Here is a 17,566-nt window from a genome sequence, read left to right on the forward strand (position 1 = left end):
TTCCATTAGCCATTAATTTGACCTAATTTAGGTTTGATTAAAAATTGATTTAATTTGTTACGGTTTCATTATTTTACTATTTTTGACCACTAACGGCTATTTGGTGAATTAAAAAGTATAAATCAGAAATGATTCTTTTATAATACTAGCTATGTTTCACGCAGTAAGGTCTAACAGTAATCGCTTCAAGCCTTCGTCCCAATATCCTTGGTATCGCCTTTCGATATTTGTTATAAATAACATAGGTGTAGCCGCTCTCCTTACTCGTCGCTCGTGTTTTGTAGGAACTTCGCAAGTTTTGTTGGAAAAAATCAAGATCTGAATGCAGAAAATGTATTTTGAAAGACATTCGAGCTTCAGTCTTGTGGTGACTTCGCAACAAATTGTCGATTACGGTACCGGGGAAATTGTGAACAACTATTCGAGCCCATGTCCAATCTGCTGCCTTATGAGGCATTAAACATTTTGTAAACTTTATGTCAGTCATTAGTTTTCAAACATCGGGTCCGACCGATATTCCTTCTTTGATTTTTGCTTATGACAGTTTTGGAAGTAACTCGATTAAGTAGTGAGTAGCCGGTCCTTCGCGATTGAGCGTTTTGACAGAGTTCTTAATAAAGCCAAGTTTAATATGAACAGTGAGGTGACAATAAAAAGTGCTGCGGCCTTTTTATCCTAGCTCATAGTGGATACAACTAAGGAACATCTTTCTCACACAATGATGATCAACCACAGGCACAAAAACAGCAACTTTTGTATAATCTGTGTTGCATTCCAACAAGTAGACCAATAACCTATAATGAATATGTAGATTAATTTATTTTTCGAAATTAAATACGATTAATTTATTTCTCAACCTTTAGATCGCCAAAAAAATTTCCTTTGGTGCTCATTGTATTTGATCTGGACCAAAATTGTATTCACTGTAACCTAGCACTCCTTAGTTTGTAGTGCGTGTGAAATCAGAATGGACGGTTTTTTATTTCCAATGAATGTGGAATAGAACCACCTTCAAATAGTACTTAAAACCGCCTATGAACAAACGCCATTCAAACAAGCGTTTCAAATAAACATTTCATATTATTGCGCATATGTCATTTTCTTTTTGAGCAACGGTATAATCGGATTTAGATGTTTCTAATGCATTGGTTAACTACAGCGCCAGTTCATTTCTTTTTTTAATTAAAGTAACATTTAAAAATATGTTACCTTCATTGGATATGATGAACAGTTTCTTTAGCATTATTTTATTAGATAGATTTGAGAGATTTTTCTTCTACTATCGGCCAGTTCTATTCTCTAGAGTCTTGTTTTCCATTAATTGGAATAATTGTTATAGTTCCAGGTAAAATTGATCGATATTTCCAATAAATTTTACGCAAATAAGTTACATGTAAATAATTAAGAAGACCATATAATTTTGATATTATTTATAGTTTGTTTTAATTCTAACTATATCTAAAGAAGAATAACCTTATATAATATTACCTCACAATAAATAATAAAGCATTGAGGAGAAAGCTCAGTTTTCGAAAATTAGTCTACGAGAAATGTGTACACCGAAAAGGAACTGAAAGAACTCTGGGGAGAAATATAGGGCAAAGCAACGAAACAATTTATCATGCCGCCATGACCGATACGAGACATTTCGGCCTTTTTGCGTCAACTGGAGCTGGTTATACCCAATTTTGAGGCTGATGTTTTACCTCTAATTTGTTGTTTTGGTAATAAAGTTAGAAAGTTGTCAAAGAGTTGAAAATAGGGTATCTAGAATAATATGATTTTAATAGTATTGTCCATTTAGCTAAATTAGTTATTTGGCTGAGAGGGGGACAGTAATCAACGGGCACTAAACCACTGTATTTAGCTAGTGAAATAGGGTTAATAAATTTATAAAAATGCGTTTATTTTTATATCTCGTTCGGAAGCAGCCAAAGATTACTCTCTATGGAAAGCAACTAGTAGATTTAAAAGAACAACTATTACAGCCTATTAAAATTGATCAATATGAATCGGTTCGACGCAATGATGAGAAACCGAATGATATAACTCTAAATCTGATATCTCCAATGAAAGTTGTCACACAAAATTATGTTTAAAACCTGACAAACCGGTAGAACAAGTTGGATCCTACAAGCCTATTTCGCTGCTACCTCCTTTATCAAAATTATTTGAGAATATGCTGTTAAAACGTATTAAATAATTTATAGAATTACTAGATTTCCAGTTTGTATATCGAAATTACCACTCGACAATCGACCAAGTACACGGAGTAAAAGCGGTTGTTGAAAATGCATTTGAAGAAAAAAATACTGGCCTGCAATATACTTGGACGTCTCACAAGTCTTTTATTGGGTATGGCATTTGAGATTAATCTACAAAATGAGCAAGTTTTTACCGCGAAATTACTGTCGTTTGCTGAAATTATATCTTTTCGACAGAAAATTTGAGTCTCGCTTGAAGGGACATTCCCAACCCCTAAACCTATTTTGGCTGGAGTTCCACGGTGTAGTGTCTTGGGACCACTACTGTATCTGCTCTATATCTCTGAAAGGCTGTAGAAAAAGAAGAAGTAGCGGTCAACAAAATCTACAAACGAACTAGAGACTGGAAAATACAGCTTAATAGCTCCAAATCTGTCCATGTTAATTTGGCGTTGCAATGGTTTGACAAGAACCTAAATATATTACTTGACGTATTCTCGACTCTTATACTTGAAACATCATGTTAGACAAAAACAGGAGCAGATTAGATTCAAAGTCAAGCAACTGTACTGGTTAGTCGGAAGATGCTTCCAACTTGACCTAAAATCAAAGAGATTGGTTTATAAGTCATAAAGCCAATTAAAGCTTATATGGTGTAAATATGGGGTTGCGCTAAAACATCAAAACAACTAGTAATCCAACGCACCAAAAAAAAACAAATTCGACGATCGGTAAACAACGATTAATTACCAATGCTTATCATTAAATAACCAACAAAGAGCTACACGAAGTCTTAGAAATCAAATGTATACACGAAATTATCCAAGATTTTGCCTTGAAATATAAAATAAGGTTGCTAAATCACAGCAACTAACTTGTTCAGTGCATAAGTATATTCTTAACTTTGGCTTAAGTAGTTTAGTTTTATTTTAACTTGCGAAACACATAGTGATGTATTAATCCCGTACACTCTTTGCTTGTATATTAATGCAAGTACAACAGACCTGTAGTGAAAAATTAATTTGGAAATTAAGATTGTACTCAGCATATCGAATGTAAAATATAATCAATCGAAAAATATCTAGTTTGTGAATGATAATATTTTTGGAAAAATATAACTAGAAAAATATAACAGCAATCCATCATAATAAGTTGAACAACAGTCAGAGTGATTTACGTTAGTATGAGGCTGTAACGTACTTTGTAAGCTTACTTTGTGAGTTTTTGATTATTCTATCTGCGTTTATACAGGACAGTACAAGACTTACACACTTTAAAAAAATAATGAATACGTAAAATACATTATTTTGGCGGTTTCAAACAGAACTGCATTGTTAACTATTTGTATACTCGTCATATGATAAAAGCAGTGTTTTTTTTATTAAAACCCGTTATTTCCTACAGAAACAATATATTTTTAAAAATAATATCATCATCATATTTAAAGTAACTTTTTTGTTAATTAAATTAGTTCAACAACAACCCTTTTCGCGAATCCTCTAATAATTTTAATAAGATAATATCTAATTAATCCTAATTATATATTAAATATTACCCTATAAAAATTTCAATAGTTTTTTTATGAAAGAATTATTAAGTATCTCTATTATTTAATACTGAATACAGCATTTTTCTCCTAAATTTGCCACCAATATTAATAGTTAAAATTAACTAGATACATTTAATAAATTGAGATCTACATCATGGAAACTTGGCATAAAGTCTAACTTATTTAAAGCTAAATACGTAGCATATTGCAACTATATGATGGACGTCTTCTCCAGCATAAATCTTGTCTCTTACCATCAGTTTACGATAACATATAATTAAATTTTAATTCGTAGTATTTCTGGGTGCATATGATGAAAAATAAATTGCAGTAAACAGTGAATGAACAAAAACAAGATTTCGTAATTAATTTTTAACAGTGCATTAGCTAATTATGATAGCAGTGTTTGTAACACTAATTCTATCATTAAGAAGTGTTTTAGAGCATTTTGCGTATAATAATTAACAATAATAAGCATAATATATTTTTGAAACAAACTATAAGGTTCAGTAACACTTTCTCTTGCAATAAAATATCTCACAAATGATGCTTTGTTGGAATATTCTTGATAATCTCATTGAATTAAAATATATTTCAAATTGTTTAGGCAAATATTTAAAATCTTAGTAGAATAATAGCGAATAATAAATAATATTAGCCTTTATCCTTTAGGCAGTTCGTCAGTTCGTCAGCTGGTAGATTTCACGAATTATAAAAAATTAATACCAATTCCTGAATAATAGCACTAGATCTGTTATTTTACTGTTATATCCAGCAAATATTAAATTCAACAGGTCATTTATTCTTATTCGAGTTTATTATTTTATTGGTATTAATTGGTTATTGAGAAAAATCATGAAGATATCAAAAAATAAACACATAATTGCTTCAAATAAACCAGCGTTTACGTTATCATATTACTGAATACGCATATTTTGTGTTCGTGATTTTGTGTATTTTACAGTAAATTTAAAAATAAAAATGTCAATATTTATTATATATTGACTCAGGTGAGCCGAAAGATTAAATAATATAAATTGAATTGCTTCCAAAATATGGAGGTCAGTAAGTGTAAATTATTTGAGAAGCGGATATTAAAATATGTTAAAACGTTTATAAAAATACCAGATTTCTAGTTTATATGTAGAAATCACCACTCAACAATCGACTGTATTCTAGGAATCTCTTGACCGGGAATTTGGGTCTAATCTACTAAAGAGAGAGCAAATTTTCACAGCAAATCTGTAGCAGTCTTTTTCAAAGATAATGTAGAATGTACTCTCAAGATATAAACCTATTTCAGTGGAGTTCCCCAAGGTAATGTTTTAAGACCACTCCTACACTGCTAATATCCAAACAACTAAAAGAAAGAGTAGTTGGAATATATGCCGATACGGTTGTTATGGCAGGAGATAATATCTGCCCAAAGCTGCAGAAAAATAGAAAAATTATTGGGTCAGCAAGACCTACAATTGGACTAGGGATTGAAAAATATAACTTAAAAGCTTCAAATGTATCCATATTAATTTTTCGATGCAAGTGCAAATGATTAAAACATATCAGTTGATGAATGGCCAATCTCTGAAGTAGAATCAGTTAAATACTCGTCATCCATCTCGATGAGAGCTTAAATTGAAAACATTATGTTAGACAAAAATCAAAGCAGATCTCTGTGCTGATTAGTCGGACGGTACTCTCAATTTGACCTAAAATCAAAGAAATAAGTTTATTAGTCAATCGTAAAGCGAATTGTACCATTGAATTGGGAGCAAATATGGGGCTGTACTAAACCATTAAACAAACTAGTAATTCAACGCTGTCCAAATAAGGTTCTTCGATTGATTACCAATGTTTATCGTTACGTAAACAACGAAGAAATACACGATGATGTCGAAATCTAATTGATTTACGAAGTTAAACAGGATTTCGACTTAAAACATGAAATCAGGTTACTAAATCACAGCAACGTACAAGCAATACAGTTTCTGGACGCAGGAAATCAGAAAACTAAAGCAAATGAACGAACCACACGAACTTATATTGTGTATAAGGGTTACTAACTTTAGTTCAAGTAGTTTACTTATGTTTTATTTACACACGAAAATACACACTGATTTATTTATCCCGTACCGATCTTGTTTATATATTAACGCAAGTACAACAGAACTGCAATTAAAGTATTTTAACAATATAAATGAATATCTAAATAAATATAGTCTTAAGTAAATCTAATTCAAGATGTAATTAATTAAAAAAATATATATAAGTATCCTGTGCTAGTGGTGTCGGCTACCAAGAAAAATAAAACAAAAAAAATCAATCATGTCCAAGAGTAAAGGTTTATTAAAAATAGTTGAAGGGTTTTTATAACGTTTAAGAAAGATCTTTAAATAATTTTTAAGAAATATAGAAAAGTATCAATCAAGAATGTGGATATATTTTAGATATCTCTATCCTGTGCAGGCCAATAATAGATCGATATTGTAGACAATTTAGCGTACTCTACTCTCTATTAGATCAAATTATCTGCATATTTGTACTTAATAATGTAGCAGTTACGCCGTCCACGCTTAAACTATTATAACATAAAGGCCATTAATTACCTATAAGCCGCAAAACGAACGGTAATTATTATCTACGATGCGTTGTGCAATATTGTGTATAAGGGTTACTAACTTTAGTTCAAGTAGTTTACTTATGTTTTATTTACACACGGAAATACACACTGATTTATTTATCCCGTACCGATCTTGCTTATATATTGATGCAAGTACAACACAACTGCAATTAAAGTATTTTAACAATATAAATGAATATCTAAATAAATATAGTCTTAAGTATATCTAATTCAAGATGTAATTAATTAAAAAAAAATATATAAGTATCCTGTACTAGTGGTGTCGGCTACCAAGAAAAATAAAACAAAAAAAATCAATCATGTCCAAGAGTAAAGGTTTATTAAAAATAGTTGAAGGGTGTTTATAACGTTTAAGAAAGATCTTTAAATAATTTTTAAGAAATATAGAAAAGTATCAATCAAGAATGTGGATATATTTTAGATAGCGCTATCCTGTGCAGGATAATAATAGATCGATATTGTAGCAGTTACGCCGTCCACGCTTAAAGTGTTATAACATAAAGGCCATTAATTACCTATAAGCCGTAAAACGAAAGGTAATTATTATCTACGACGCGTTGTGCAATATGCCGTTTGTAATTTTATTTTAAAAAAATAGATATAATGCCAGGCGTAACAAATCACATTTCACTACATAATGGAATATCGTGACTGACTTTATAATTAAAATAGTTTTTCTCGTCGGTAAAATTAAAACATACAATCTAAATTTTAGCATATCATCGATTTAGTATATTTAACATATTGTTGTTTTGTAATTATAATTACAATTTAAATAAATTCAGTGTGACAATAACAAATATTATCAATATGTAACATCGTCGCAATAACTAGACTCTACATTAAATTCTACATTAGTATCTTTCTTATATTGGTTTTTAACACAAAATACAAGAGCACGTTGATTATGTTCATTTAACAGATCTAGATGTTCATTTACAAGACATCGACCTGACTATTTGATTGAATATTACATGTTATGCAACAAGTTGTTTTAATATAGTATGCGTTATTGCTCATATATGAAGTATATTTTAATATTTACAGCTTTGGCTATTTAAATGAACTCCTCAATCTACACGGATTCTCAAATTCTGGCGATTTTTTTCACGATTGGGATTATCTAGAGAAATTAACATCCGCTGTAAATCTAATATCAATAGTACAAAATGATATCACTGGTGCCAGTGCTGAAGCGATTCAATTTAGTACCCTTAATAATTTTAAAACAGAGAACAGCGATCGACTAAATTCAAATGAATTCAACGCAAATTTAACCTATTAAGTTAAATGTTTGCAAGAAAAGTATAGAAGCGGTGTAAGGCTATAACTCCTAATATTATACTTTGTTCAATATCATTAAAATATAAAAATGAATATTATTTAAACAGTTTCACTTCTTAAACTATTTCTGAAAATAAATTGTGGGAAATCAGCAATATTTTCTCACCAATTTGGGGAATTTGATAAGAGGACATTGGCAACCCTGCGTGTAAAGAAATACTGTGTTTTGTTATTTAATTTGATAAGCTGTATATCATAATCGTATATAATAAATGCATAGTTCTTTATATTGTTTATGTTAGACTTATTTGTCTATTTATCATTAATATTCATATCAGTATTCGTTCATAATATCATGAATCCAATATATTCAACTTCTTATTCTAATTTATTAGAGATTGATTCTTGGACTGTTGAATTGATCGAATTATTTTAAGAAACTCTTTCTTTAAATTTCTTTAAATTACTAAACATTTTAAATAAATGCTTCTCTCAAATCAAAGAATTTCAGAGTGGTTAATCTTGAATACATCATTTCTCGGTTTCTCGGAATAGTTACATTTTACTTAAAATATCAACTGCTAAACACATATACTTATATTGCTTTGACAAAAAATATGCAGCAATATGGTGAACCTTTCTTTCAAATTCATGTGCAGCTTCCTCGTCTAAATACCGGGTACAGATAGATATATTGCTTTATTTTATTAACGTACCCTCATATATAACAAATTGTAATTGATCCAATATTATTGATCTAAAGATCGCTTCTAGTATATTTACTTAAATGTAGGTAAACCATATCGAGTATTTATAAATGCACAGAAAAAATTGTTGTTTTATACAGCGAGACAGATTAATATTGCCTATCAATTAAAATTTAAAAATGTACTGTTTCAAAACAAAAGAAATCGAACTAACGAATAATCAATCCTACATATATAATATCAACTTATATCATGATTATATTTTCGGGAAGGTTTGGAATTGGGGCCAATATAACATATATAAATACTATAATTTCAAAAACTTTAATATTCTTAGAGCTTGAGCTTTGAGCTAGAATAGTTCTTTGACCATACGAAAACTAATTGAATATCTGTTACAACTATTCGTTAGGCAAAAATAAGTCTAAATATTTACAAGTAAAGATGAGTTATTTGTATCAAATTTCACGAGATTTGATTAGCAAATCAATTGAATCAGTATCTTGAATATGCGGGAAAGTAATTGAAAATAAAGGTTCCGAATCCAAATATTACCGTATTAAATTATCTAGTATTTATCAACTCTAGTTAGCTACTTATTCCACATCTTTGTTTTGGTCTAATGGGGAATTAAATGTATGTATGTTATTTATATAGTATGTTATTATCTTTCCCACGATCTATGTATTATCTATTTACAGAAAATATACAACCTATTTACAGAATAATATACAAAAAACTGTAGATAGATGCAGCAATGTTGATAATCAACAACCATTCAAATATTTACTGAAAGTATATCAATCATAATATCCACAAATCGTCATAATATTTACTTTGATCTCAAGGATAATAAAATGTATATAATTTAAAAGTTAATCTATTTATGACTAATGTTGTATAATATGCTATAAAATAGTTAGAAATAAACTAGAGCAAACATATTTACCATGAATAAAAAACATTGATTATATCATTCAAGAGAATAAAAAAAAATAATAATTATACTGTATATAGATGTAACAATGTTGATAATAAGGTGCCCTGCCAATATTTACTGATGATATATTAATGATAATCTCCATATCAAAGATGACTAGTGAGGATTAATATGCAATAACATTGTTAAAAATATATTAGTGCAACCATATTTACCATAAATGAAAACTATTAATTATATCATTCAACAGAATTGAAAAAAATAACTATACCATATATAGATGTAACAATGTTGATAATAAGTTACCCTGAAAATATTTACTGAAGGTATATCAATCATAATATCTACCCTAAATCATCTTTGCTATAAATCATCGAACTATTTTTTTTCCTTTGATATCGAAATAAATCAAGAGAAAGGAACGACCCTAATAAAATGGGACAAATGCGTCGATACAAAGAAAACCTCAATTTTAAACAATAATTCACAATGTCTCGAAGACCAACGTTGATATATGAGCCATTTCGGAGCTGGAGACATAACAAACTTTAATTCGCTTTAGCTGCGTTGGTTTCAAGTTTCATCAACTCTATATAAGGGAAATAAAAAGTGTATACACAGCAGAACAAGCTAATTATATATCTTTTTATATTTTTTTGATATTAAAAAGAATGATTTTTTAAAATTTTTAAGGTAATTTATAATAAATTTATTATCAAAAGAATTTATAATATAAGAATTATAAATACACAACACAGTCTTTTTAGATATATTGTTAAAAGTATCTTCAACATTACCACAGTTTTATTATATTTAATCCACTTATATACAAGGGTGGTTCAATAAATTCTTAAAAATTCCTTAACTTCAAGAATGGACTTAATGAACAACTGTTAAGGCCAGATAGTTATACATTTAATTTCAACAGGTTTAATACCAGAAAATCAAAACTTAGCTACATGAAACTACTTAGTAGTTACATCAAATGTATGGAACATCGAAAAAGCCCTAGCGATTGACAAGAAAAAAATTGTCTATATAATAACATAATTCAATAATTTTAAATTTTTTCAAAATTTTCAAGTAAATTTGTAGATCTTCTCTTAAATAGGTGCTTATTTGGAAGACTTAATATATTATTATTAACTTTTTTAAAAATGCCAAAAACAATGCGTGGAAAAATGCATAAAGCTAAAAGAATAATAATAAGTTATTCTGATAATTTTTTCACAATAACACTTATTCTTCAAATCTTGGCGACTCTTGAAGGCAGCTTGTCGACAACTTGAAAGACTTTCTCACACAGCTCACTATTAGTAATCTATTTGCAATAATACGTCAGTAATTTTGTTCAACTGACCTCGGCAGAGATTTGCAGTAACAGCTAAATTCGATGTTGACAACTTACAATACACTACACCTTGCGGATTTCACCATATGCCCAATAATATATTATAATCATGAATGTTACGCTTCGGCGTTGCTGTGGGTACTTTGCTGTACTAACCCACGACTTTTATGGTTGGGATCGTCGTAGTACATCCACTTTTTGGTGATATTTCTCTAATTTTGGATCTCTCCCATCCTATTTGAACCTCTAGAAATAGTTTATTCATTAGCTGTATGAATACTCTTTGACAATAGTATAAAAAAAAAATTTCTGGCCTAAGACCAGGCGGTGGAATGTATGACGCATACCTGGTCGCGGAGACTTGTCCTGGAGTGACAAGTTGGACCGGGTTATGTGGGACTCTGGGCTTACCAATATACTAAGCCGAAATCGCCTCACAGTTAACCCCTGTAGGTCGCTACTGCTACTGCATTAAATTTGGGAATGTGAGAAATTTCCCGCCGTAACAAACTGTCATACCGCACATGCATAAGCGCCCTCACACGGGGATTCCGAGCGTAACTTAGAATCAATTTTAACATAGGAGATGCGCTTCTAAGTTTCTTTATTCTATGATATGAATGTTATATCTTGATACAACATCGTTATGCTTTTTCTTGGCTTCTTTTTGATTTATTAGCGATTACTATAATATATTTTTAATATTATTTATTATATAATAATATAATTATAACTCACTACTACTCATTTATTAACCAACTTCAAAAAAGGTGGAAATTCTATGTTCAGCTTTATATATTTTAAATAATATGTTCGTCAATTATGGCCCGATTTTCAAAATTATTTTTTATTCAAAAGAGTGCACTTCTACGGTGATCCCATTAAAACCAAGTCAGGATCTGAAAGGGGAAAGGGGCGAACTCGAGGGAAACCCTAAAATTTCTAAGGCACGTGCAAAATTTTCACATATTTTTTTATCTAAAATAATCAGATATTTGGGTATAATGTTACTGCAGAACCGATGTGGGGAAAAATCGGAAGTAGTTCAGTGTAAAAGCGATTCAGTTTACTTTAAACACTAACGGGGGCAGCAATTTTTCTAGTTTGGTTGTCAAATTGGCCTAGACTAGGTAGCGGACCCCGGGCCCGAACGTGTTTCTTCTTTTCAATCATTGTTTTTTCCTCCTATGGGCTGCACCTTTGCTTGGGCTATCCATTGTAATACATATACTTATATAATCAATCTACTACGCATATTTTATATTCTACTATATACATATAATTTAGCATAATACCTATCTAAACCTATTTATCTATTTACTAAGCGAGCCCAAACAATACAAAAACTATAATATAATTTTGAGACATATACACAAAATTAAATTACGAACAAAACAAATTTAATTTGTTTCTCTAAAATTTTTTGAAACTATTGCACTTATTGTGTGTTAATTGTGGTAAATAACTATTAGGGTAATTTCAGTAAACAAAATGTCGTATCAACAGACTTAATAGAGAGATGATTTGTACGAAGGAACAGGACCTAAATGACTGGGAAAATGTTAGTCAAAATTAGTCTAATTATCAATTAAATTAGATATCTGTTATATAAAAATCATATATAAACATTTAGAATAAGGTGTTTAATCTTTTTATTAATAACAATCTCGTAACCGCAATTTGTTTCATAAAATACGGGCAGATTTGGCTCGTAATCAATATTTTGCCAAACCCCCTAACATTTCGTTGCGGAAATTCCTCCTGATAAGAGAAAAAATACTAAATTGTCTGGAAATTCGTGAGCATTATGCCGTTCAGACCCTTTTATGTGCTTTTTTAGCACATTAAAGAAACGATTTCACTGAAAGGTGGTTCAGAAAACGAGCAACGATTTTATTATGTAAGATATTTGCAATAAAGGTTAAATTTCTTGTTTATGGGACCACGTTCGAAATTGTTTTGCCATCAAATTCTTTATTACCGAAAGTATTTGTCAATTTCACGGAGATTCAATAATTTGTTGAAATAAAATAGAATCAGTAGAAAAGATCGTCCTTGCCATTCTCAATTATATATGAGTTTCACTAGCTAAGGTCATCATTCAGTATCACATGCTTCGTTCTAGAAATATATCTATCCTATTATATTTACGAAAACAAGGACTGGACTGGGATCTTCTTGAGAATACTTTTTTTTTGTTAATTACATCTTTCATTAGAGATGCTCAGTACAATCTTAATTTACAAATTAATTTATTACTAGTGTTCTGCTGTACTCATTAATACACAATCAAGGCTAGTATGGGATTAATATATCAGTATGTATTTCCTAAATTAACATAAAACTAATCCACTTAAGCTACATTTAAGAAAACACTCAACAAGTTCGTGTGCTGTGAGTCACCAATCTTACTTCATATTTTAAGATGATATTACTTCGTATATCCATTTGTATTCGAGGTCATCGTGCCGCCCTCCGTTGGTTACGTAGCGATAAGCATTGGTAATTAATCGTAGAACTTTATTTTGGGTGCGTTGGATCACTGGTTGCTTTGATGTTTTAGTGAAACCCCATATTTGCCCACTATAGGTCTAAATAGGCTTTATAATTGACTGATAGAGTTGCTTGACTTTGAGTCTAATCTGCTCTGCTTTTTAGCTAACACTCAGAGGTACTTAACTCATTTTACTTGTAGAATAGGTCATCCGTCAAGTGACTGCAACGCTGCAACACAAAATTAACATGGACAGATTTGGAGCTATTACTCGATATTTTCCAGTCACTAATCAATTTGTAGATCTTGTACACCGCTACATGTACCTTTTATGCGGTCTTAGATAGAGATACATTTATTGTCATTATAACTGTGTCGTCGGCAAATGTTTCAAGACTGTTTCTTACTGTTATTGGGATATCGTCAGTATAAATCTGATACAGAAATGATCCCAAAACACTACCCTGTGGAGCTCCAGCCGAAATAGGTTTAAATGTTGAGAATGTCTCCTCATGTGAGACTTTAAATGTTGTTTCGAAAAGATATGTGTCCAGCAGTCGACAATAATTCCGTAGTAGCAATTTGCTCAGTTTCTAGATTAATCTCAAATACCCTACCAGATCAAAAGCTTGCGAAACATCCAGGATTATTGCAAGGCAGTATATCTTTTCTTCGAATGCCTTTCCAACTACCGTTGTTTCTCTATGTGCTTGGTAGATTGTCGAATAATCATTTCGAAAGCCAAACTGGAAATCTGGTATTTCAATAAAGGATTTAATAAGTTTTAACAGCAGTTTCTCTTGTTTTGCCGGTTTTTCAAGTTTTTTAAGCATAACTATTCGGGCCACCTTACGACATTCCGAAATATGCTACAGTTTCCAACAGGCATTGAATATATATGTCAACATGATTATTGCTTTTCTTGGGAAGTCTTTTTATAACCGAAGTGAAATATCATCAATTTCAGGAGCCTTTTTAGCATTGAGGTTATTGTCAAGTTATATGTTAACTTCCATTGGAGTAATCACATTTACAGCTGCATCGGGCTGATAAATAAGATTTATATCTATTGTATATTCATTCCATCATTCCGCTGGAATACGTTAGATAAATGTTCTGCGAATAATTCAACTTTTTCATCGTTGAGTCGAGCTGAGTTGAGTTAAGGTCCTCCAATAATTGGACTTTTAAATTTCCGAGTTGCTTTCCATAGGGAGTATTTTTGTTCTTGAAAATAGCAATGAATTATAATTAAATACTTCAAATTCAAATATTTTAAAAATCTTCTTGATTATATTCGTTCGGTATTTCAATTATCCGGTTCAATAAAAAATGTACCTGACCGATAGAGCAGTTAAAAATAGGTATATTCAAGTTCAGGGGTAAATATTTTGATGAATAGCGCGAGAAAGACCACCGCTGTTTAATAAAATACTCCCTCTAGTCTACAGCTATTACTCTGATCTAAAACTACCCTCGAATTACCTCGAGATAATGTAAGTAGCAGATTAACTCTCCTCTACTAACCAATCATCTCCCTTTTGCTCTCAATACTACGTTAGGGACTTTCCTCATATTTACCTTTAACGTAAATAAAATCTCCGGTTTTTTGAGTCACTACGTAGAAAAAAAAATGTTATTCATATTTTGGAAATATAGATAGTGGCAATTCGAGGTTTTATTTATAGTTTAATTTAAGTTTAGAAATTGTTAGCAGTAATTTCTCAGTTAATATCAATGATTTTGCGCGCACAGTCAACATGCAACAAAGGATAAAAACAGAGTAACAAACACAAAATTATAATTTATATAATATAGAGATATCCTAATAGATCACTTGTTCTTAGATTACCAAACCACAGTAAAATAACGCAACAATTTTCGAAATTAAGTTAAATGACTACAAATTATTTATATGCGGCCAAAACTAACTTTGCAACAGAACATTAGTTATGAAACAAAGATGCATCAAAGCAATTAATAAAGATTTATCAAGAATTAATTAATTTTTTGGGAAAGGTCTTTTTAAAACCTAAACAATGATTTTGCGTGATGATTAAGAACAATGAAAAATTCGTTTCCAGTTCCATTAAACGCGAGTGTATTTTCATATATTCAGCTATTTGTATTGAGTAGTATTGTTATTTTTCTTGGTAATTCGAAAAAAACTGCTGAAAATTCCCATCCAGCATTTTTATAAACTTATGGTAATTTTTGTGTCACTGATAAGTGATATGAAACAAATATGCATCAAGACCAATGAAGCTATTACTATCGATGTTTACCGATAACAACTACCTACATCTACCGCTACAAACTGTATAATATATTGTGATAAAAAAACAGTAATAGCGAGTAAAGGCATGTTGTAGGAGTTGTGAAGTATAAACTTGTATCTCAAATGGAAATAATACAGCTTTCTCTCCAGACATAACGCCTTATTGCCATTTTTTCATATCGATTCAGCATTCTCATCATGATGAAATGCCGCTCTTCAATTAGATAATTTAGCATAAGTTAGAATTTATCAAGTGCTATCTAGAAATAACAATGCTTGATTGTCATAAAATGTGTGAAAATTCACGTTTTTTAACATTTTCAATTCCTTTAGACGTTTATTGTTGATAAGTGCAACCCAAACATTGATTCTGATGATTCTTGAGATGTTTTCCCATTAGTTTTTACTCAAAAAGTCATCTACATGTTTGGTTAAGCTATGTGATGTTTATTTTCTAGTTCATATTACGAAATGTACTCAAAAGGGCAGCTGTTTCGGGGAACTGATTATTGGAGGGGATAGCGGATCTACACAACTTTCTTATGATTAAACGTAAGGGTACGATTCAACTTTAAAATCTGATAAATACAAAATACACTTCTCAGTCATAATATTGTGTTATGTAAAAAGAAAAACATGAAAACTTCAATAAAATAATACTTTTTTTACCGTCGGAATTTTGATGATGAATATAAAGGTTATCAGTATTCCAAATCCCATAAAATGTAGTCACAATCCCATTGACATAATATCTGTATATACAAAATATAAGTTTGAAAAATACTAGAGATTATTTACATCACGATGCTATGTATATATGCGCGAGCTAGTATATGTACGAAGTCATCCTCTGGCATGATAACGATCGGCTACATGTTGTAGGAGTTGTGAAGAATAAACATGCACCTCGAATGGGAAGAATACACCGTACTTTCCAGACATAAAGCCTTCTTATTGCAATTTCTGCTTGGTTTCGAAATGCTGAAGAAACGTAAAAATTGGTTCAAATGCTTACAAACCAACATCGTCCCTCCTTTGACACAGAATCGCCATGTTTCCAGAAGGATGAGAACAAGAAAAGTAGAAATTGTGTATTGCACCAATTTTATCAATAAATTTAAAATACATTGTTAAAGCTAAAAAAGATTATCATAATACAGCAAGCACCTAATAACTTGATAAATATCATAAGAAACACTTATGATGACAATTATATATGGTATGCCAATAGCAGATGTTAAACTACTAAGAGTAACAGGAGAAAAACATAAATGATTCAAAAAGATACAAAAAGAGATCTTCAGAAAGATATGCAGATATATAGAAAGATAAAAGTGATATTAAATATACCACTCTGCATTTTTCATATAACTTGGTAACTGAAACAAGAATTAATTTTTACTCCAATAAAAACACAGCTAACCACAAATTTGATCAACAATATCATTAATGTAATCAACATAATGCATTTATAATATCGACTTAATTTTTAGGAGACATTTAAAACTTTGTAAATCTAGTAGTAAAGTTGGTACTTACATAAAAATTGTCTGCGCATAAATAAATTATTGAATTTAAAAATACAACTACTGGTTGTCGTCTAACAATATTTAACCGGATGTTTTAGCCTTTTTTTTCAATAAAACGTTAATAAACAACTTGTTCAGAGTTTTGAGTTGTAATTCGGAGTTTTTTGATCGAGGAACACTATATATACACTATTATAATTCATATATATCGGTAAAACTAATTAAAATAACAAATTACAATAAACATGTAAACATACAAAACGTACACGGACGCCATTACTGATCTACCGTTTTGGTAGGAAGTTCAAGGTAATTATTTAAAATTGTGACAATTCTTGACATTCTTTTCTAAGCAAAAAATTTGATTAATTCCAAGATATTTAGAACAGAACGTATAACCTACAATATTGTTTGACATAGATAAATTAAAATATATATTTTATGAAAAGAAAAAATTAAGAATATAAAAAACTGGAAAAATAAATTCTAATCTTGATTGGTCCAGAAAAATCACTGTTAAAAAGCGAACAATTTTTGGTATTTCGTTTTTGCTTTCATCCCTCGAAAGCCTCACTGACAAAGGGTTACAATA

At 30.4% G+C, this 17,566-nt stretch overlaps 2 protein-coding genes across 10 annotated transcripts in view; one reads left to right on the forward strand and one right to left on the reverse strand.

Moving 5' to 3' along the window:
- The window catches only part of LOC143193042 (uncharacterized), a 51,565-nt gene extending 34,307 nt beyond the window's left edge, over positions 1-17,258 (reverse strand). For all 5 annotated transcript variants that reach the window (XR_013004934.1, XM_076398974.1, XM_076398975.1 and 2 more), the window contains exon 1: positions 16,985-17,258. Coding sequence is in view for 2 of the 5 variants with exons in the window: in XM_076398972.1 (XP_076255087.1) it covers positions 16,985-17,003 (19 nt within the window). In the remaining 3 variants the exon portion in view is untranslated. The remainder of the gene's footprint in view (positions 1-16,984) is intronic.
- LOC143193038 (breast cancer anti-estrogen resistance protein 3 homolog) overlaps positions 1-17,566 on the forward strand; it is a 262,731-nt gene that overhangs the window by 120,050 nt on the left and 125,115 nt on the right. The window lies entirely within an intron of this gene.

The sequence above is a fragment of the Rhynchophorus ferrugineus genome, unplaced genomic scaffold, assembly GCF_030347505.1.
Source record: "Rhynchophorus ferrugineus isolate W39M unplaced genomic scaffold, kcgeb_rfMv2 rfM3, whole genome shotgun sequence".
Classification (NCBI taxonomy): Eukaryota; Metazoa; Arthropoda; class Insecta; order Coleoptera; family Curculionidae; genus Rhynchophorus; species Rhynchophorus ferrugineus.